Source organism: Callospermophilus lateralis, chromosome 9 (assembly GCF_048772815.1).
Source record: "Callospermophilus lateralis isolate mCalLat2 chromosome 9, mCalLat2.hap1, whole genome shotgun sequence".
NCBI lineage: Eukaryota > Metazoa > Chordata > Mammalia > Rodentia > Sciuridae > Callospermophilus > Callospermophilus lateralis.
In genome coordinates, this window is record NC_135313.1 from 76,400,664 (window position 1) to 76,420,412 (window position 19,749).

At 32.1% G+C, this 19,749-nt stretch overlaps 1 protein-coding gene across 4 annotated transcripts in view; it reads left to right on the top strand.

Annotated features, from left to right (window-relative positions):
* Positions 1 to 19,749, top strand: part of Stam2 (signal transducing adaptor molecule 2) — a 58,510-nt gene that overhangs the window by 31,980 nt on the left and 6,781 nt on the right. For all 4 annotated transcript variants that reach the window (XM_076866081.1, XM_076866084.1, XM_076866082.1 and 1 more), the window contains exons 3-12: positions 290 to 365; positions 472 to 570; positions 1,607 to 1,753; positions 3,136 to 3,205; positions 3,788 to 3,974; positions 10,988 to 11,082; positions 13,988 to 14,067; positions 14,193 to 14,280; positions 15,408 to 15,462; positions 18,115 to 18,268. In XM_076866081.1, the coding sequence (XP_076722196.1) occupies positions 290 to 365; positions 472 to 570; positions 1,607 to 1,753; positions 3,136 to 3,205; positions 3,788 to 3,974; positions 10,988 to 11,082; positions 13,988 to 14,067; positions 14,193 to 14,280; positions 15,408 to 15,462; positions 18,115 to 18,268 (1,051 nt within the window). The remainder of the gene's footprint in view (positions 1 to 289; positions 366 to 471; positions 571 to 1,606; positions 1,754 to 3,135; positions 3,206 to 3,787; positions 3,975 to 10,987; positions 11,083 to 13,987; positions 14,068 to 14,192; positions 14,281 to 15,407; positions 15,463 to 18,114; positions 18,269 to 19,749) is intronic.

Sequence of the window (19,749 nt, forward strand, 5' to 3'; positions counted from 1 at the left end):
GAAGAGGGAATTAGTATGATATGGTTCTCTTGTGTTGACTGACATTTTGTGGAATGATTTGTCTCTTGATTTGGGGCTATACAATGTTTACAACACTTTTTTTTTTTTTTAAATCTACAAGTTTGTTATCAAAAGATTGTGTAAAACCATAAATTTATAGACTTATTCCTTAACAAAGTAAAGTTACTGGGATTTATTTTTAAAGTTATTTGCTTGAAAATTTCTTATATTTTTTAATGTTGGAGTTAAAATTGCCAAAAATTCTTAACTTTTTCCATTTTTTTCTTAGAGCAAAGGATTGCCTAAAAGCCATCATGAAAAGGGTAAATCATAAGGTTCCTCATGTTGCTCTGCAGGCATTAACTGTGAGTAAAAATCATGTTATTTGACTAAATTATGAAAATGACATTTATTTCAATAAGGAAGATAATATTTCAATATTTATATATTAATTTTTATTTTAATTAATAGCTTCTTGGGGCTTGTGTGGCAAACTGTGGAAAGATATTTCATTTAGAAGTGTGTTCCCGTGATTTTGCAACAGAAGTACGTGCTGTGATAAAAAATAAGGTAAATTTTAAAAAGAGAAGAAATTTAAGTCATTAAAAATATATATGTTCATTATTTTAATTATATATAATAATGTATTATAAATTTAAATAAATATTTTAGATAAATTCAAAAGAAGCTTCTTGTTAGAAATTTGATTTAAAAAAAATTTATAGCACTAAAATCTTTTTTCTCCCTAAGGAATTTATGTTGTTAATTTAGCTAATCTTTGAGATCTAGTAAGTAGTCACTGCTTTAACCATTTTGGATAGTGTGTCTTGTTTAATGTTCCTCACCACTTTTGGAAGTTAGATTCTCTTTTTCCAGTTTTTTTTTTTTTTCTTTTTTCTTTTTTTTAATATATTTATTTATTTTTTTAATCTTCCATACATTTGATTCAAATGAGGTTTTTTTTTTCTTTTTTTTATATATTTATTTATTTTTTTCTCTTTTTCCAGTTTTATACATGCAGAAACTGAGGCTTAAAGGGAAGTAACTTTCTATGGTCATGCAGCTATTAAGTGGCAAGCCAAGATTTAGATCTAGGTTTCTGTGACTCTAGATTCCTACCTTTTAGTACCATTCTATGTTGACTCCCACCAGCATTGGTGAGCAAAGGGGATTTTAATCTTTGAGCAGAGTGGAGGGGGCCCTCATAAGGTTGTTACCAATTTCTTTGAGACAGACACTTAGAAGCACCATTCTCATGTTTTTAGTGGTAAAAATCCCAGAAATTTAGTCAAGTTGATATAAAAATCATAGTGTAATATAGAGAATGTTGAAGAAACATAGAGGGTATAGCCTTGGAATATGAGGGATTTATTAGTCATCCAAGACTTAGAAATTAATGTTCTAGAAGGGTGATTTTACATGGAACAACTCTATCTTACAGTCTAAACACGCATCTATCAATTATTCACACCAGGTATTGCCAGATTTTTGTTGATGTTCATTTAATTAAAGAGAATTTTGGTGAGAATTCTGATAGTTAAATAATTTTGGTAAAAATTATTTAACTTACAGTGGGTTTTTCACCCCCTCCCCCTTTCTTTAAAAGGCTCATCCTAAAGTATGTGAAAAACTGAAATCTTTAATGGTGGAATGGTCAGAAGAATTTCAGAAGGATCCCCAGTTTAGTCTCATATCTGCAACTATTAAATCTATGAAAGAAGAAGGAATTACTTTTCCTTCGGCAGGTTCTCAGGTGAGAGATTCATTCAGATTCATGATTGGCCTATACTAGTTTGAAGTATGAATTTTATATGAAAGATTATAGGCAAGAGATGTCTTTTTAAAAATTTTAAAAAATATTTTTAGTTGTAGATGGACACAATACCTTTATTTTGTTTATTTAGTTTTTTTTAATGTGGTGCTAGAGATTGAACCCAGTACCTCACGCATGCTAGGCAAGTGCTGTACCACTGAGCCATAACCCCAGGCCTAGGCAAGGGATGTCTTGATCATCATTTCCCACCTCCATTCTTGAAGTGACAGTCTAACATAGTGCCTTACATTTAGTAGACATTCTAATTGTTCAGTGTTTTTCCTCTATATTGGAACTTTGGAAAGTGAATCTATAAAATTAGAAATTTTGGCATGGGGGAGCTAGGGAATAGTAGGATGGCTGGAAGAGGAGACAGGAATAATGACTCATGGAGTGGGCTAGTTCTTTAAGTTTGTGGGAAACCATTGTCTGAGTGCTTTGCTGTCAGTGTCTTTTTTCCCTCCAGTTAATATTAAGCTGTGGGCTAGAGAAAGAAACTAAGGAGGAGAATACTATATTTTCTTTTGTTTTAGATTTTAAGAGACAAAGCAGCTTTAGGTTTAGCCGCTTAGACCTAAAGATACAGGGTTGAGTTCTGAGACAGATGCCTTATAAGTAATAAAAAGCAACTGTTGTGCCCTTTCTACATATTGTTCTCAAAAATTGGTGTTAAAGAACTAGTTAATAGTACTGGGGAGGTGGCTCAGTGGTAGAATGCTTGCCTAGCACTGGGAAAAAAGAAAACTGATTGGTGGTTCATAGTCCTGGATATCTATCTTTACATGCCATTAAATTTAAGCATTACCTTCTTTATTCTGCTATAGTGGAAAGCCACCATCATCAACTAGTTGGAGAGGACTTCACATGTATTCCTAGAACTGTACCTGTTTTCTCTCTCCCCTTTAGTATTTATGACTTCTTGTTGGTATCTCTTCTGTAGCTCTATGCCAATAGCAGTAGAGCACCTCTCATTGAAGAAGAGATCTCAGTTGAAATCAGGAAGTGTAATCAGGAAAGACTCACATTTATTCATTCTATAAATATTTAAGTACTTTCTTTATGCCAAGTTCTGTGTTATATACCAAAAAAAAAAAAAAAAAGTAAGCCAGTTTGTGCCCTTTGTGCACTTATAATTTTTTTTCTTGAAAACTCTGATGTTTTAGTATTTGAAAACAGTTACTTAAAATTGTCATAAAGTGCTTGACTTTTAAATGAAACTCAAGTTATATCAGTATTTTTTAAAATTAGCATTTGCAAGTAATTATAGTGCTTGTGTTTCCTTTGAAAAGATACTTATGTTCATTTTACTCATACATTTACAGACTGTCTCAGCTGCTGCCAAGAATGGAACATCATTGAACAAAAACAAAGAAGATGAAGACATAGCTAAAGGTAAAATGATCAAGCATGTATAATTTAGCATCAATTAAAATATCCTCACCTGAAAATTTTAATGAAATAAAAATTTTAATAAAACTAGGTGTGCTTTTAGTTGAGGTAGCTCAAATATAAAAATCAGTAGGGTCTTAAGTAAAGAGGAAAAAAATGACAGGATGGATTTAATTCATTTTCCTTTTCAGTAGTATGTATTTAATGTCCTACCTTTGGAGAGATTACATTTCACCTTTTCTGTAATGCCAAAGTTATGAGTCAAACACAGAAATGTGTTCACGGTTTGTCCTATATGGAAAGTTACCCATATTATAATGTCACAATCTGTTTGCTGTAAAAATAATAGCTGCTGTATATGACAGACTGTGATAATAAGGAATGAGCAAAAACTATTTTAAAAATGTCGTGTTTCCCTGCCTCATAGAAAATTAACTGTTTAGCATTTAACTGGACAAATAAAATATTCATTTGATTTATTGTTAACTATCTTATCTGATATTTCTTTTTAAACTTTTTTAAAAATCAGAATTAATCCTTGCTATCTTGTGTTTTCTTTTTTTGCATTTTAATTTTTCAAACCAGCTATTGAATTATCTTTGCAAGAGCAGAAACAACAACACACAGAGACAAAATCTTTATATCCATCTGCAGAAATTCAGTTAAATAATAAGGTTGCACGAAAAGTGAGAGCTTTATACGATTTTGAAGCTGTTGAGGACAATGAACTCACCTTTAAACATGGTGAAATCATTATTGTTTTGGATGACAGGTATGTTTTAAATATTTATCTATGGAATTTTCTGAAGTTTTGAAGCACAGTGTCCTTAACTGAGAATCCTGAATATTCAGTTCCTTGATTTTTGGTGTATTTAAATCATAACAGAATTTCAACACCTTGCTTTTTTTTTTTTTAGGTAAATGTTAGACAAGGTGTTAGTTTCTTGTTTTGTTGTTAAATTTACTAGTAAAGTATTCTTTATCTCTTATATGAATGATGTGTTGATATTGTTGACTAGCACAGTTAAGAAATGAATATTCAGTCATCTGAATGCATTTGCCTTGGTATTTGTATATTACAAAATTATTGGCAGCAAATCTTTGGGAAGAAATATTACTGCATTATCTTGATCAAAGGAACCACAAGCTATGCTTGGCTCCTCCTCATTCCTTAAATCTACTACTCTTCCCTCCTTATACGTTCTCTGTAGTTTAAAAGTGTAAGAAAAAATAGATCAATCTATATTGAGCCTAATTCTTTTTTTTTTTACTTTTAAAAGAAATTGATGAAGTTGGGCACAGTGATGCACACCTATAATCCCAGTAATTCAGGAGCCTGAGGCAGGAGGATGGAAAGTTCAAAGCCAACCTCAGCAACTTAGTGAGACCCTGTCTCAAAATAATAAAAAGGGTGCTGGGGATGCAACTCAGTGGTTAAATGTTCCTGGGTTCAATCCCAGTACCAAAAAAAAAAAAAAAGAAGAAAGAAAGAAAGAAATTGATGAATTTAGCAAGTGTGAGACCTGACAGCTTGTTGCTATGAACAGAGATTGCAAATGTATTTCTTAACTGTTATAAATAACTCAGTCAGAATATACTAGTCTAGTATATTTTTAAATGAGTAGATACATAATGGTTTTACTTTTTGCAGTTAATATTTGAGAAAATGTTATGTTATAGACTCTTCAATAGGAAACGAATGGGGACATAGTTCTATTTTCATCAAACCTAGAATAAAATGGGAATTAAAATTACTATACACAGTTGTATATAAGGCAAAATGTGATGAATACCATAAAAGTACCGTTGGATACTGGAAGAGAGCAGATTTATACTTGGTATAGGTATCCAGGGAGATGGCTTATCCAGGGGCTCCATTTCAGATGAACCCTGATTGATTTTGAAAAGAAAGGAAAATTTTGCAAGAAATTGAGAACAGGAAAGGGAAGGCCTCATGGGCAGTCAAGATAGGTAGCACTGTGTTTAGTGAGAAAATAATCTTTTTGCCATCAAATTTGTTTTAAAATAATTATTTGAATTGTAGCACATGATCCCTGAAGGGGAATAAATAGAAATAAAGAGGTGACATGTTCTAATCAGTAAAATAGACTTTAGGTGCCCATCTTCTGAGTATGTTTAAGTTAGAATAGTTACCAAAGAACTAGGTTTACACATTGATACTTTTATATAACTATAAAATTTAAGACATTTATACATAGAAACAAAACTATAAAATGAATACTTTTTCTGTTTTAAATTTAGAACATTATGTGTATGTAATAAAATTTCCAAAGTAAATATAGTACTGCTTAATAGCACAGATATTTTAGCAGATCTGTACTGCCCTGTCCTATGTAATAATCGGTTCTTTTTTTTTTTTTTTTTTCTGTTGAAACTGCTAGGATTCTTTTATACAGTTTCAGGTGATATTATTTGGCTTTTCTGTGACATTAAATGCCTATTGTAGTCTACTGACCTTCATCAAATAGAGGGTTACATTATTGTTCTACACCACTTCTTTTTCACGGACGTCCATTTAAAGCACAAACTTATTAAATAACTTAGACTAATATAATTTTCAGTTGTCTTGTTACTGCAAAAAAGAACTCTTGTAACTGGTAAGAGAATTAAACATGAGGATGATGGAATAGATAGGCCGATTGCTGTCATTTTTATAATAGGATAACCCAGTCTTACAGTTGCCATAGGTATGCTTACTAGTAAATTTGGGTTAAATGTTGTCATTTTATGTGATTGATAATCACTAGCAAAATTTTAAACATAAATGCAGATTGGATGGTACTATTAAATGTCATTCTTCAGTTAAAAAGAAGTCATCCAGATGATTCAGAAAATGATTCTCTTCATTGTTTTTAGATTGCTATGGAGTTGAAAACATAAAATTTTCATATGCAGAACTTCAAGTCCCTTGAAAGTTTATCACTCTTGAGTCTCATTTTAAGAAATACTCATTGATTTTAAAAGGCATATATTTCTTATTAACAGAAAATATACCAAAAAACCCTTTAATTTTCTACATTTTTAACTGTAACTCATTGCTCCTGTTTTGTTCTTTATGTAAGCATTTCAAATAATCAAGTGGAATTATTGCAGTTTGAAAAATGCTATGTTCTGATTAGACCTCTTGTACATTTGGTTCTCTGCCTGGAAAGCCCTGTCAAAGAAGACAAAAGCATTTAGAAAAGAAAAAGAAGTTTACTAGCAAGGGAGGTTTGCAAAGGAGTCCAAGTTTTACAATAATTGGCTCCTCATATTAAAAAATACAAAAGGTATTTTAAGGAAAAGACCCCCCAGAAGATTACCAGGGTTTCTAGGTTTCTAGCTTTCTATTTGTATGTTTGAGGTAAAAATAACATTTTTTTCCGCATGATTTTATCCATAAAAGACATAACTGACCTTTATTTATTGCCATTGCAAAACCCTATAGATGAGTTGTTTTCATTAAGTCAATGGCTTATGGGAGAGTGTCAAGTTTTCTCCTTCCTTCCTTCCTTCTTTCCTTTTCTTCCTCTTTCCTAAAACTAGATAAGATATTCTTGCATTTTTTCTTTTGGTTAAGAATGCAAAATTTTTGTTTCTTCATATTTTCTTGTTTATCTGTGTCAGCAGCAGACAGATGCCATTTTTATTTCCATATTCCATAGCCTTAATTTTCTTTTCCTTTTTTTTTTTTTTTTTTTTTGTATTGGGAATCAAATTCAGGTGCACTTGGCCACTAAGCCATATCCCCAGCCCTTTTTGTATTTTATTTAGAGAGAAAAATCTCACTGAGTTGCTTAGCACTTCACTTTTACTGAAGCTGGCTTTGAACTCAGAATTCTCCTGCCTCAGTCTCCAAAGCTGTTGGGATTACAGGTGTGTGCTACCTTGTCCAGCTTTCTTTTCCTTTTTGATGAGTAACTACTTAAATCTTCAAAACCCACCCATGTCAGACTATCTTTTCTGAGAAACCTTTAAATCCTTCCCACTTTTTAGCTCCCAGTAGAGTTAGGAGTTTCCTTCTCTGTGCTGCTGTAGCTCTCTGAACATATATAACAATATTCCTCATACTGTATTTTAAGTATGTTTTTTACATATCTCTCCTACTTAATCAGTTGATTGAAGAAGTGATCCCCTTCTTTGGCTGGGAGGAGGGAGCAGGAGAAAGTAAAGTAAATAACATTCTTAGTTGGTAGAAGAAGTTGAAACACTGGATTTTAAATTTCTTGAGGGCAGAAATAATGTTTTAATTATCTTTGCAACTTCATTGCTTAGCCAGAAAGCATTGTTTAGTCCTTGATAGAATTTAATTAATATTAACTGAATAATCAATTAATTGAATGTAAAGTTTATTCCTTATACTTACATTATTTTTTTCTTAGTTTTGATTTATTCTTCCTAATACAGAAAGCTCCAAATATAAATGACACATTTGAAAATTTTCTTAATCATCTAATGATTTATATGAAATTATATTACTGAATCACCTTAATTTAGGAATTTAAACTTGAACAATATTTTGTGCCATTAACATTTTATAAAATGAACTGGTAGTCAGTGGAAAGAATATAGAGCCAGATAAAGATTGGAAAGGAATCATCATGCTTTGATGTGGTTTTTGGTTGTTTTATGTGCTTTTATTCCTCATCAGAGAGTTTGTAGTAGTAGTTGGGAAGAAAGTTGTGATACATTATTAGGACTACTAGTAAGGCTGTCCATACAATTGTTGATAGGTTCAAATAAATCCCATGGATCCATTTCAGAAGTGTGAATTGTCTGGTTTTATCTTTAAAATCCTCTGAAGTTTAGTTTTACTTTTTAGAATGCAAAGCTCAAAGTTTTGATTCCTAAAACCACACACACAATAAAAGATTGTTACTTACACAAATGCCTGTTTAGTAAGTCAACTTTGTTAGAAAGAAATAGACAAAATTATTGTTATTTTCAGATACTTTGAATAGAAAGTTCAGTCAGTGGGTTGAGTTGTTTTCATTAAGTCAGTAGCTTATGGGAAAGTGTCAAGTTTTCTCCTTCCTTCCTTCCTTCTTTCCTTTCCTTCGTCTTTCCTAAAACTGGTAAGAGTTTATCAAGTTTGTTAGGTACAACCTCAATATGCAAAAATCAGTGATATGCTTTAATCCCAATTAGAAAATGTAATAGAAAAGTCATTCTCTATTGTAAAAAAAAAAAAAAAATCAAATGAATGAACTAGGAATGAATAAACCTAAAAAAATATGTAAAGTCTTTGTGGAGAAATTATAAAATTCTTGGAAAGATAGAATATAAGTATTCTTTATTATGTTTATATTTATAAAAGTACAATTGGAGAGAGACATGGTAAACCTTAATATTAGAAAGATTTAGTTTTTCTTATGTTATTGCATAAGTTTAGTACATTTGCAGTTAAAATTCCTACAGAAATTTTTTCCAGAGTCCTTGAAAAATATTTTAATATAGATATAAACATGTGAAGATGTATAATAAATGAAAAAAGAATAACGAGTATTTCCCTTGCCAGATATCAAGGTGTATTAATAGGCTTTAATAAACAAATATATAGTAGTTCCCTCTTATGAGGGATATGTTGCAAGCCTCCTCCAATGGATGCTTGAAACAGGATGGTACTGAACCCTGTATATACTGTGTTTTTTCCTATACATACATTCTTACGAAAAAGTTTAACTTATAAATAAGGCATAGTAAGAGATTGAAAACAATACTAAAATACAACAATTAAAACAAAGTTATAAAAGAAGTAAAAATTATGTGAATATGGTCTCTCCAAATATCATATTGTATTATAGATCTTAGCAACCTCAGCATATAATTTTCTTCCTTTGCTTACTTAGAAGGTCAAGAACTTTGGCTGGTGATGTAGCTCAATGGTACAGTGCTTGCCTAGCATGTATTAGTCTCCTGTACTGGGGGAAAAAAAAAAAAAGAGCCACTTTTCACTTAAAGGATGCTTCTTTGCGACTTATTTGAATTGTACTAGCAGTACCATTCTTGTGCTTTGGGTCCATTATTTAATGAAATAAAGATTATTTGAACATGTACTATGGAACATAGCAATCAATTTGATGACCAAGACAGTTGCTAAGTTTCTAACATCAGTGTAGCATATGTGGTGTGGATATGCTAGACAAAGGAATGGCTGACTTTTCAGGGCAGGATGGTGCGCCTAAAAAACCTATGAATTTTAAAAACCTATGAATTATTTGTTTCTGGAATTTCCCATCTAATATTTTTGGGTCATGATTGACCTCAAGTAATCTGGAATCACAGACCAACACTGCAAATAAAGGAGGGACTACTTTGTGGACTATTACACAACAGAATGGAATACAGAAATAGGCTCATGCACAGAAAGCTATTTTGATAGTATGCTGTTTTTGTATCATAAGTTAGTAGGAAAAAAGTGATGGGCTATTTGGTAAGTTTTGCTGGAATGAATGACTCTTCTTTTGGTACAAAGAAGATAAAATTTGAGCTTCACACAGTACGTAAAATTTTCTTTCAGATAAAGGTGGGAGAGGGGTTAAAAAAAAAAAAGCCTAAAACTATTAAACTATTAGATATTGGTTCAAGGGTAGATTACTAAATTTTATTACAGGGGAAAAAAACCCACCATAGAATAAAGAACCATAAACATATACTTAAAGGAAATGATAGCCTTGAGAAGAAATCAGCTTGATTCAGAGAAATAGTTGCTATCCAGGATATGTAAGGAACCCTTATAGATCCATGAAAACAAGATAACCCTGTGGAAGAAGAAAAATGGACAAAATATATAAACAAACATTTTACAGAAGAAGCCGTCTCAAATAGTCACCAAACACAAGTGGAAATAAGTACAATGGAATATGATTTTCTCTCCTGATAGCAAGTGTAAACTTAAATAGTTACCATATATGGGGTTGGGAGGACAGTAATGGGAGGAAGAAGGTAAACTTCCACAACTACTGTGGGAAACATTGACAATGACTAATAAAATTGAAAATGCTTATATCTCATGGCCCAGCAAGTCCATTGTTGTCATTTTGTTTTAAAGATACAGTCTCACTGTGTTGCTCAGGCTGGCCTCAAATTCCTGGGCTCAGGCCATCTTCCACCTCTGCCTCTCCAGTAGTTGAGCACGATAGGTGGACCCTATTATGTATGCCCAGCTTGCAAATCCATGCTTCAGTAAGCCTAGAAAAACTGTCGGATTGTGCCCTCTAATTCAGGATAATCATGACCCCAATCTTTATGTTGAAAGACTAGGAGTAAATAAATGTGCATTTATACAGAAATACAGCATGTTCTTATAATCAAACTTTAAAATAGATAAGCAAGTATTAATATATAAAATTAAAAAGATCTATAAGCATTAGCTAGCTGTCTTCTATGTTTGTCAGTTGACTGTAAATATATGCAAAAGAATGAAAAATAGACTGTCAGGAAGTTACATACCAGCTTTATGTTGATGGTGTGGTAAGAAGGATGTGAGGTTGGGACTTAGGGTCACTGATAGAGAGAACTTTATTGTTATCTGTGTTTTATGTTTTTTAAAAAGCTCAGTATGATATATGGCCAATTGCTAATTAGTTCTAAATTTAGATATAAGGATATGTACATCTGTTTTATTTGTACCTTTTAATAACTTTTAAAAAGAACAACTTTTAAGTATAGCTGAATGTGAATTGGTTTTCAAAATAGGATAAATTTGATTTTTTTTTTAATCTCTCAACATTACAGTTTGAAAATGTTAAAGAAAAATGACATTTTTTTGCATTTTATTTTCAGTGATGCCAATTGGTGGAAAGGAGAAAATCACAGAGGAATAGGTCTTTTCCCATCTAATTTTGTAACAACTAATTTAAACATGGAGTCTGAGGCAGGTAAGTTAAATTTTAGAGAAGATTAAATCTATAAAGTTGTTTCACTTAAATTTTTTGATTGGCATCTAATTTGTTTTCTGTCATTTATTTATAGACATTATAATTTAACCTACTTCTTTAGGGATTAACTTAGACTCTTCTCATATTTTAAATCTCTGAGACTTAATATATTTAGTGATCATATACATAAATATTTAAATCAACCTAATTATATAGTATAAGAGGCAGTTTGGTGTCTGTCCTGTGCAAAGAATGTTGTTATTCATTACTGAGACATAGTAAAAGGGATAACTGGGGGCGTAAGTGGGCATACCTTGTTGGCAAGAGCCAAGTGTGATTACAAGAGTTAGATTTTAGACTTTACCTCACCTCAGTTTGATCCTAGAAAACTCAGGCAAGAATAAAGTAATGTAATGAAGTCACTGAAGTTCCCCAGTTCAGTTTTTCTGAACACCACTCCATTCTGTAGCCACACATTGGTCCCCCTCAGCCACTGTCAGCCATGTTGAGAAAGCATGCCATTTGTTATACAGGCAGGGAGGCAGGAGATCTCAGTTATTCAGAACAGCTCGTAATAATGCTAATTGTGATACCTAGAAGTAAAATAGTTGACAGATTTTGAACAGTAATTATTTTATCAACATTGTGCTAAATCTTTTGTGCTGTTTCACTTAATTCTAAAGATTCTGGGTGATAGATTGTGTGTTGCCCTGTTTACTGATAAGGAATCTGAAGCAGAGGTATAACGTGTCTAATAACTGATAGAGCCAGAATTCAAAACCTGACTTACTAAGGGATATATCAGTGCTTATCCTTACCAGTTCTAAAGAAAGAACTTAAAATGAAAGCTTTGTACATTGTGTGTACTATTATCTTTTTGTGTAGAGTGATGCATTCAGAAAAATCAAGTTCTGAGAGGTGGATACTCATTCATTTGAAGACTGGGTACTTTGCCACTAGTTACTGTTTTATTCTTCTAGTCTGACTCTTTTTAGTAAACAGGAATATTGAATATTTTTTTAAATTAGATCTTTATAGTTATACATAGTAGTTGGATTTGAGGACATTTTTTAATTAAACAATACTTAAGGGATCCTATATAGTGATTTCCCCTTATCATGATCTGGAGAGATTGAACTACAGTCTTGAAAGTAAAACACATTCTTGGTTTTCAGTATGTCCTTGTGTTATGCTGAGCTCTGTTCTTTAGGACATAATTGAAAGTTTGCCAGATACTTGAATTAAGCAGTAACCATTAATTAAGATTTTAAAATCCTTTGGTTACACACATTTTTTGTTTTTATTTGTGTGGTACTGGGGATTGAAGCCAGAACTTTATATATGCTGGACAAATGCTCTTCACTGAGCTACATCTCCAGTCCTTTTATTATATTTTTTAAAAATATTTTTTTAGTTGACAATGGATCTTTTATCTATCTATCTATATATTTATCTATTTATTTTTATGTAGTGCTAAGGATCCAACCCAGGGCCTCACACATACCAGGCAAGCACTCTGCCACTGAGCCACAACTCCAGCCCTATTTTATTTTGAGACAGGGTTTCATTAAGTTGCCCAGACTGGCCCCAACAGTCTTCTGAGTAGCTGGGATTATAGGCCTGTGCCACCATGCCCAGTTGGTTATATAGTTTTTTGTTGTAATTTTTTGTTTTATTAAAATTTAGAATATTCTGGCAACTTCCTTCCTTCCTTCCCTACTTCCAATTGAATTCAGGGGCACTTTACCACTGAGCTAAGTCCCTGATCCTTTTTATCTTTTAAAAAATATTTATTATTTTTAAATTTATCTGTCTGTTTACTACTTTTGGGTACCAGGGATTGAACTTGGGGGCACTCAACCACTGAGCCACATCCCCAGCCTGATTCTGTATTTTATTTAGAGGTAGAGTCTCTTGAAGTTGCTTATTAGCACATCACCATTGCTGAGGCTGGTTTCGAACTTACGATCCTCCTGCCTCAGCCTCCTGAGCCATTGGGATTATAGGCGGGCACAGTGGTGTTCCTGGCCCCCCCTTTTTAAAAAAATATTTATTTTTTAGTCATAGGTGGATATAATATTTTATTTTTTTATGTGTTGCTAAGGATCAAACCTAGTGCCTCACACATGCTAGGTGAGCGCTCTACCTCTGAGCCATAACCCCAGCACTCCTGACCCTTTTTAAAAACTTTTAAAACAGGGCCTTGCAATCCTCTTGCCTCAGTCTCCCTAGTTGCTGTGATTACAAGCATGCACCACCATGCCTGGCTTGTAAATTATCTTTATCTGTCTTTTTATGAAAGAATATTTTGTTGAACTGGGAATGCAGTTTAGTGGTAAAGTGCTGACCTAGTATGCACAAGGCCCTGGGGTTGGAACTTAGCACCACACACAACATTTTGTGTTGTTTTAACTATTAACAGAGTATCAAAATTAGGTTAAAGTCAGGTCTTATTTTGTTTATATAGGAAAAAACAGGTTTTTTTTGATAGAGGGGGACTATAGATATAACTATGAAATTAAGTATTAGGATAATAATCTACTCTCTTGTTTATTTAGTTACCCCATTGGTAACACTCAGTTTTTAGGAAAACACACACTAATAATGCTCATTTGCTTCCCTTAATGTAAGTTCCATAAGTACAGGATTCTTGTCTATTTTATCTACTATATATAAATGCCTAAAGTGATACTTGGCACATAATAAGTGCTAAATTAATATTTATAATATGAATGTATATAATCACATTATGATATGAACATAAGTAATAACATTGATTATGAAATGGGATAACTAAAGAACTTTTAATTTTTTTCTTATGGATATCATAGGCCACTTCTAAATTAATGACTAGATATCAAAGTAAATGCTATAGAACTTAAAGTTTACTTTTTTTCCATTGCAGCTGTGGACAAATTGAATGTAATTGATGATGATGTGGAGGAAATTAAGAAATCAGAACCCGAGCCTATTTATATTGATGAGGTAGAGTCCTTCTTTTGTTTTAATAGTTAAACTATCAACACTTTTCAATTTTATTATCTTTGAAAATGCTTGGGAAGAATAATTTTGTATTCACTGAAGTTAAAACTTCTTTGACTTTTTATTAGGATAAGATGGATAGAGCCCTGCAGGTACTCCAAAGTATAGATCCAGCAGATTCAAAACCAGATTCCCAAGACCTTTTGGATTTGGAAGGTACTTAGTGAATATTGAGATTACTTTAATAATGTTTATTATTTTAGCTACTCATAATATTATGAATTTCTTCTGCCTTGAGATTAGAAATCCAAGGTGGAGAACAGACTAGTGCAGTAAAATAGTAAAAGTATCATTTGAAAGATGTTGCTGTTCCTTCATATCCTTTTTAAGAAGGAGATCTTGGTATTTCTGTAAGCCCATTGGTGAAATTGGAGTTTTGGTGTTCAAAAGACAGAATTAGAAATAAAAGCCTATTAAATTAATTTAACCGGGGCTGGGGCTGGGGCTCAAGCGGTAGCGCCCTTCCCTGGCATGTGTGCGGCCCGGGTTCGATTCTCAGCACCACATACAAAGATGTTGTGTCTGCCGAAAACTGAAAAATAAAGATTAAAAATTCTTAAAAAAATAATAATAATTAATTTAACCAAAAAGTTTAAAAGTCTTAATTTAAAGGTGACTCTAAAGGTCCACATGTGCATGTTCAATGTTAACTTTGAAAGGTAGACATTTGATGCATGCTAATGTGTCCTTTAGTTTGTAAGTAATGTAATGTAAAGCAATTAAAACAAATTTTTTCATGCTTTTCTAAAGTCCTTTGTGAGAAAAATGTCTATAATAAATGAATAAATCTTCTTAAATCTTTTTATAGATGAAAAACTGATTATGGGTATAGAATATTTTATCTGAGCTGCTTATTTTATCTGTGTTTAGATTTGGAAATGTATAAAATTTTTTAATTTTGAAATGCCTTAAATAAAAGTGTTCATATTTAATCTGCACATGGTAGTTACATATTTTATACTATAGCTTAAGTTTGTTTTATGTAGTTAATTTGTTTTCTAGATAACTTTTGGGGATGATTTCAAATGTCATAGTCTGTAAACTTAGTTAATAGGAACATAATGAGATTTTTATTTTAATTTTAATCTTGCCTTTGATTACATGATAGAAATACGTAGTAGCAATGGTGCTGAATAGTATTAACATTCAATCTTTTATAGTCCCTTTTCTTGCAAAAAGTTAATTCTCAGTGTATTATGGATGGTGCTGTATTTTTAAAAATTATTGAAATTGGCTTAAACTATATTGAATTCTTACATTTTTAAGCATTTTTGTATTTACAGATATCTGTCAACAGATGGGTCCAATGATAGATGAAAAACTTGAAGAGATTGATAGGTGAGATTTTTCATGCAAAGAATGAAAAGTAGAGTTTTCATAGGTTTGTTTATTTGGGCATGCTTAGAACTAGTGATAATTTTGGGCAAACTGTATTATCTGTTGCAATTATTTTATAGACTCCAGAAGCTAATAGCAAGGAGGTGTTTTTCATTTTGGTAACAATTTTTTTCATGGCACTATGAATAGTATACATAAAATCTGGACTCTTGTTCTTATCATTCCATTTTTTTACTTGGGCTGGAATTGAGGGGATATTGAGCAATAAAGAATAAAGTGAATAAAGAACAAGATGAACAGGAATCTTAGGCAAATATCATTAATATCATTATGTGAAATGTAGTTTCAAGTGAAATTTTCCTGATTTGGGAAGCTAATCCAAAGCAACAATTTTTTTCTTCTTTTTCTCTTCCTGTGTTCCTGTGTTTCTGTTGTCCTTCTAATTTTGTTATCCCAGCTAGTTTTACTGTTCCTAGAAATAGCAGCAGCACTGGAGGATGGGCTATCAGAGTTGTAAGCTTTTAACTTGGTTCTGACATCTGTTATTCTTCCGAGTTTTCTCTCTGAAGTTAGAGGAAGAAGCTATAGTAGAGAAAAGGAAGGAGATGAGATCTTCTTATTCTATTGTCATCCTTTCTAGCCCTACACAAGCTAAGTGAACAGGCTACCACTGAATTATATCTCTAGCCTTAGCCCCTCTTTATTGAAATGCTATGTAAACAACACAAGAAGAAAGGGATCAAGTGGGACCAAAGTGTGTAGGAGAACAGAAAGTACTTTACTTTTTTCCTGTCTCTACAGAGAAGTACCTTCAGCAAGGCTTTCCAGTCACTAAAAATTATAATCTTTGTTCCATGGAGCATTTTTCATAAATCTTTTGTGTTTTCTACAAAAGTTAAAAATAAATCCCTGTGACAGTTAATGACATGATGGTGACAGTTTCATCATATTTTTGGAGAAAGCAGTAAATATGTATTGCTTTGTTTCACTGCAAGGAGTTAATGGTTAGTGTATAATCAAACTGGAAAAGATTTAAAAGAAAAATGGTCAGCATTAAGTAGATATGACTAGCAGTACAGTTACAAACTTCTCTGGAGCCTAAAAATAATTCACATCACCTTAAGAGAGAATTTTGGATAAACATGAAAACAACTCCAAAAATGTTTAGATAGGCAAGAGATACCTATTATCTGAACTGTGTTCTAAACTTGTACTATACTTCTGAAGTAATTTCTGTAGCCCTGATCTAGATGCTTCTTCATTCTTTTCCTGTTTATTCCATTTGTTACTTTTGTCTGCCTTTATTCACTAGTATTTCAGTTTGGTCTGTCCATCCTTCCTCAGGGGATATCTTTAGTCCCAGCTTTACCATAAAGCCTTTTTGGTCCACCATAGCCCAGAATAATCTCTTCTAAATTCTTCTGTTTTCTACCTATTTCATGTAATTTTGCATTCATTTATGTTATGTCATTTGCTATTTTCTTAACCTGATCTCCCTGATAGGTTGTGATTTACTTTCTGCTTTTTCTCTTTCTTTCAGTATAGTTTTGAGTATAGTTTAGTAAAAATTTGTTATTGATTCGAAGTTATATATCTCAGATCTTTAAAGGTGATTTCATACACACTTAATTTGTGTAGATTTAGGTGGTTTGTCACAGATACATCTGAAAGTAGTTTAACTTTATTTATACATTCATGCAACAGGAAACAAGCACTTTCTGTTTTTGTTGTTCAGAGGTAAATAGTATTATAAAGGAAAGGGCTTATAAGTTTTGATAGAGCTCAGACAGATCATTTACTTGGTTACTCTGTATCTTTTTGCCTGCCTCTGCCTCCTACCTTTTTTGGTTACATTGAAAGAACCACATCCAATAAACAGGCTTTTGGATGCTTTAAGCCAGATAAAAAGTGGCCATTTGAATTTTATAAACTTGGAAATTGCAAAAAAAAAAAAAATAAATAAAAGTTGTTTATTATTCCCAAGGGAACAGACAAAATTGTACCAAGTCAGAAGGGAAGGATTTGCTCTGGAGTTCCTTGAACAAATGTGAAAATGCTCTTATTTGGATTTGTTATTTCACAATAAGGTGCCTGGTTTCACCTACTTTCTCAAAATCAACCAATAGATAGGAACAGTAGAGATCTCCATGCATATACATTGCTTTTATTTGTATTTTCAAGAGTAATTTTTTAATTTAAATAATTTTTTCAGTTGATCTTTTTACCATATAAGCAAATAAAAAGGTGATTTTTATTTTTTAAATAAGAGTTTGCTCTCATTTTAGTCATATTGTACTTCATAGGGGCTGTGGGTCTTTATAATAACCTCCACTCAGGAACTTTCTCTTTATAATTAAATTTTCACCATAAACCTGTAATATATTAAACTAAATTCTTCTAGTACCAGAATTATGAATTGATTGCATTTTATGATATGTGGAAAGGATATTATGAAGTTATATTTGCCTGGCTACTACAAGAATTAAATAATTTTTCTTCCTGGTTTCTCATTGTGAATATTCTTTCATTGTATATGAAAAGAACCTTTTAAAATATGAATAAAGAGTGTACTAAATTTAAAAAATAATTTACATTGCTAAATATATACCTAAAATGAGAAGAATATGAAAATGCTTTTCTCTTCTGTATCAGGAAGCATTCAGAATTGTCTGAATTGAATGTAAAAGTCCTGGAAGCTCTGGAACTATATAATAAATTGGTGAATGAAGCACCAATATATTCAGTCTATTCAAAACTCCATCCTCCAGCACATTATCCATCTACATCAGCAGGGGTTCCAGTGCAGGTGAGCATGTTTTCTGAGAACATGTTTTCAAAGTTATAGTTTTGAATTAAAAAAAAATGTTTTGAAATATTGAAATTTCTGTGGTCCCTGAATAAAATTATAAAACCAGTCTTTGTTTCTAGAAATATTGGCTAAACATTAATGTTCACCAGGACAAATCAGTTACTGATAATGTCACAAAAACACTTAGTTCAATTTTATCATGAATGAAAACAGTATTAAATATATAGGGGTTATTCTGGTTCTTCGTGTGCTTTTGTAAGAATAAAACATAAAAATCTTTAAATATAAATCCTTTGTAAGTATAAACTACACATTCTTTGATTTAGGATCTGGTGTATCAAAGGTTCTCTGCATGAGGTACTAGTGCTGTTGTTGCTATTCAGCAAGAAGATTGAACATTTCTTTAAAAATCTTTTTTCAAGATTTCTTTAATGTATAATTATAATAGCACTTAGTTAATGAACTTTTGGTCTCAGAACATTTATTTATTTGTTAGTGCATGACTTAAATTATTAAAAAATTCATGCATAATAAAAATATGATACAGGTCTATGAGATGTAGGTGCCATAAGCTATCTTAAACAGCATCTTTTTGCAATACTTCTCACTCTTTTTTGTGCTTGCCAGATAACATGAATACTTATGAATACTTATCCCCATTCTGAAGGCTTTTTCAAATTTTAGCTGGTTAACCAATCAAAATGATCTTGGATGAACAAATTTTATGTTAATTTATGAAAACTAGTATGTAAAAGAGTGTGTAAAGGAGACACTAGAGGGAAAAGGTAGAATATGGGTACATAAATTAGATGACTTAGTACAACATAATTGTTAAGGTAAAGAATGGTTACTGTAGTAACAGTCATATCACACAAGATGCATTTATCAAATATGCCATACCCCGAATTTCTGAAAAATACCTCTGAATGTAAGAAGGACTTCTGGGTGCAGAAAGACTGCCAGTTATTCAGTATTGCTGGCTTTCAGAGTTGTTTGCTACTGCTGTGAAATTAGAACAAAATAGAAATGTCTGCACCATTGTATAATAGAACTGCATGTTCACCTCTTGTGTATAAAGGGATATTTGTTATTCATGGGTCAGGTATTTGTGTTAAGATGCATTTTATTTACAGTCTACAATCTATATTTTTCTAAGTGCAACTAGTTTCATTACTTTTTTCTTTTTTGGTACTGGGGATTTTTTGGTACAGGGGTACTTGACCTCTGAGCTACATTCCCACCCCTTTTTGTTTTTTATTTTGAGACAGGGTCTTGCTAAGTTGAGTTGCTGATACTGGCCTTGAATTTGAAATCCTCCTGCTTCAGCCTCTTTAGTCGCTGAGTACAGAATGCTACCACACCCAGTACAACTATTTCTTCAAAGTTGATTTTCTGTCAGTTTGATTCTTCATATAATCTCTACTAATACTGCTTGCACATAATACTACTTGAAACATTCAAAAGTTTCTTTGAAAAAT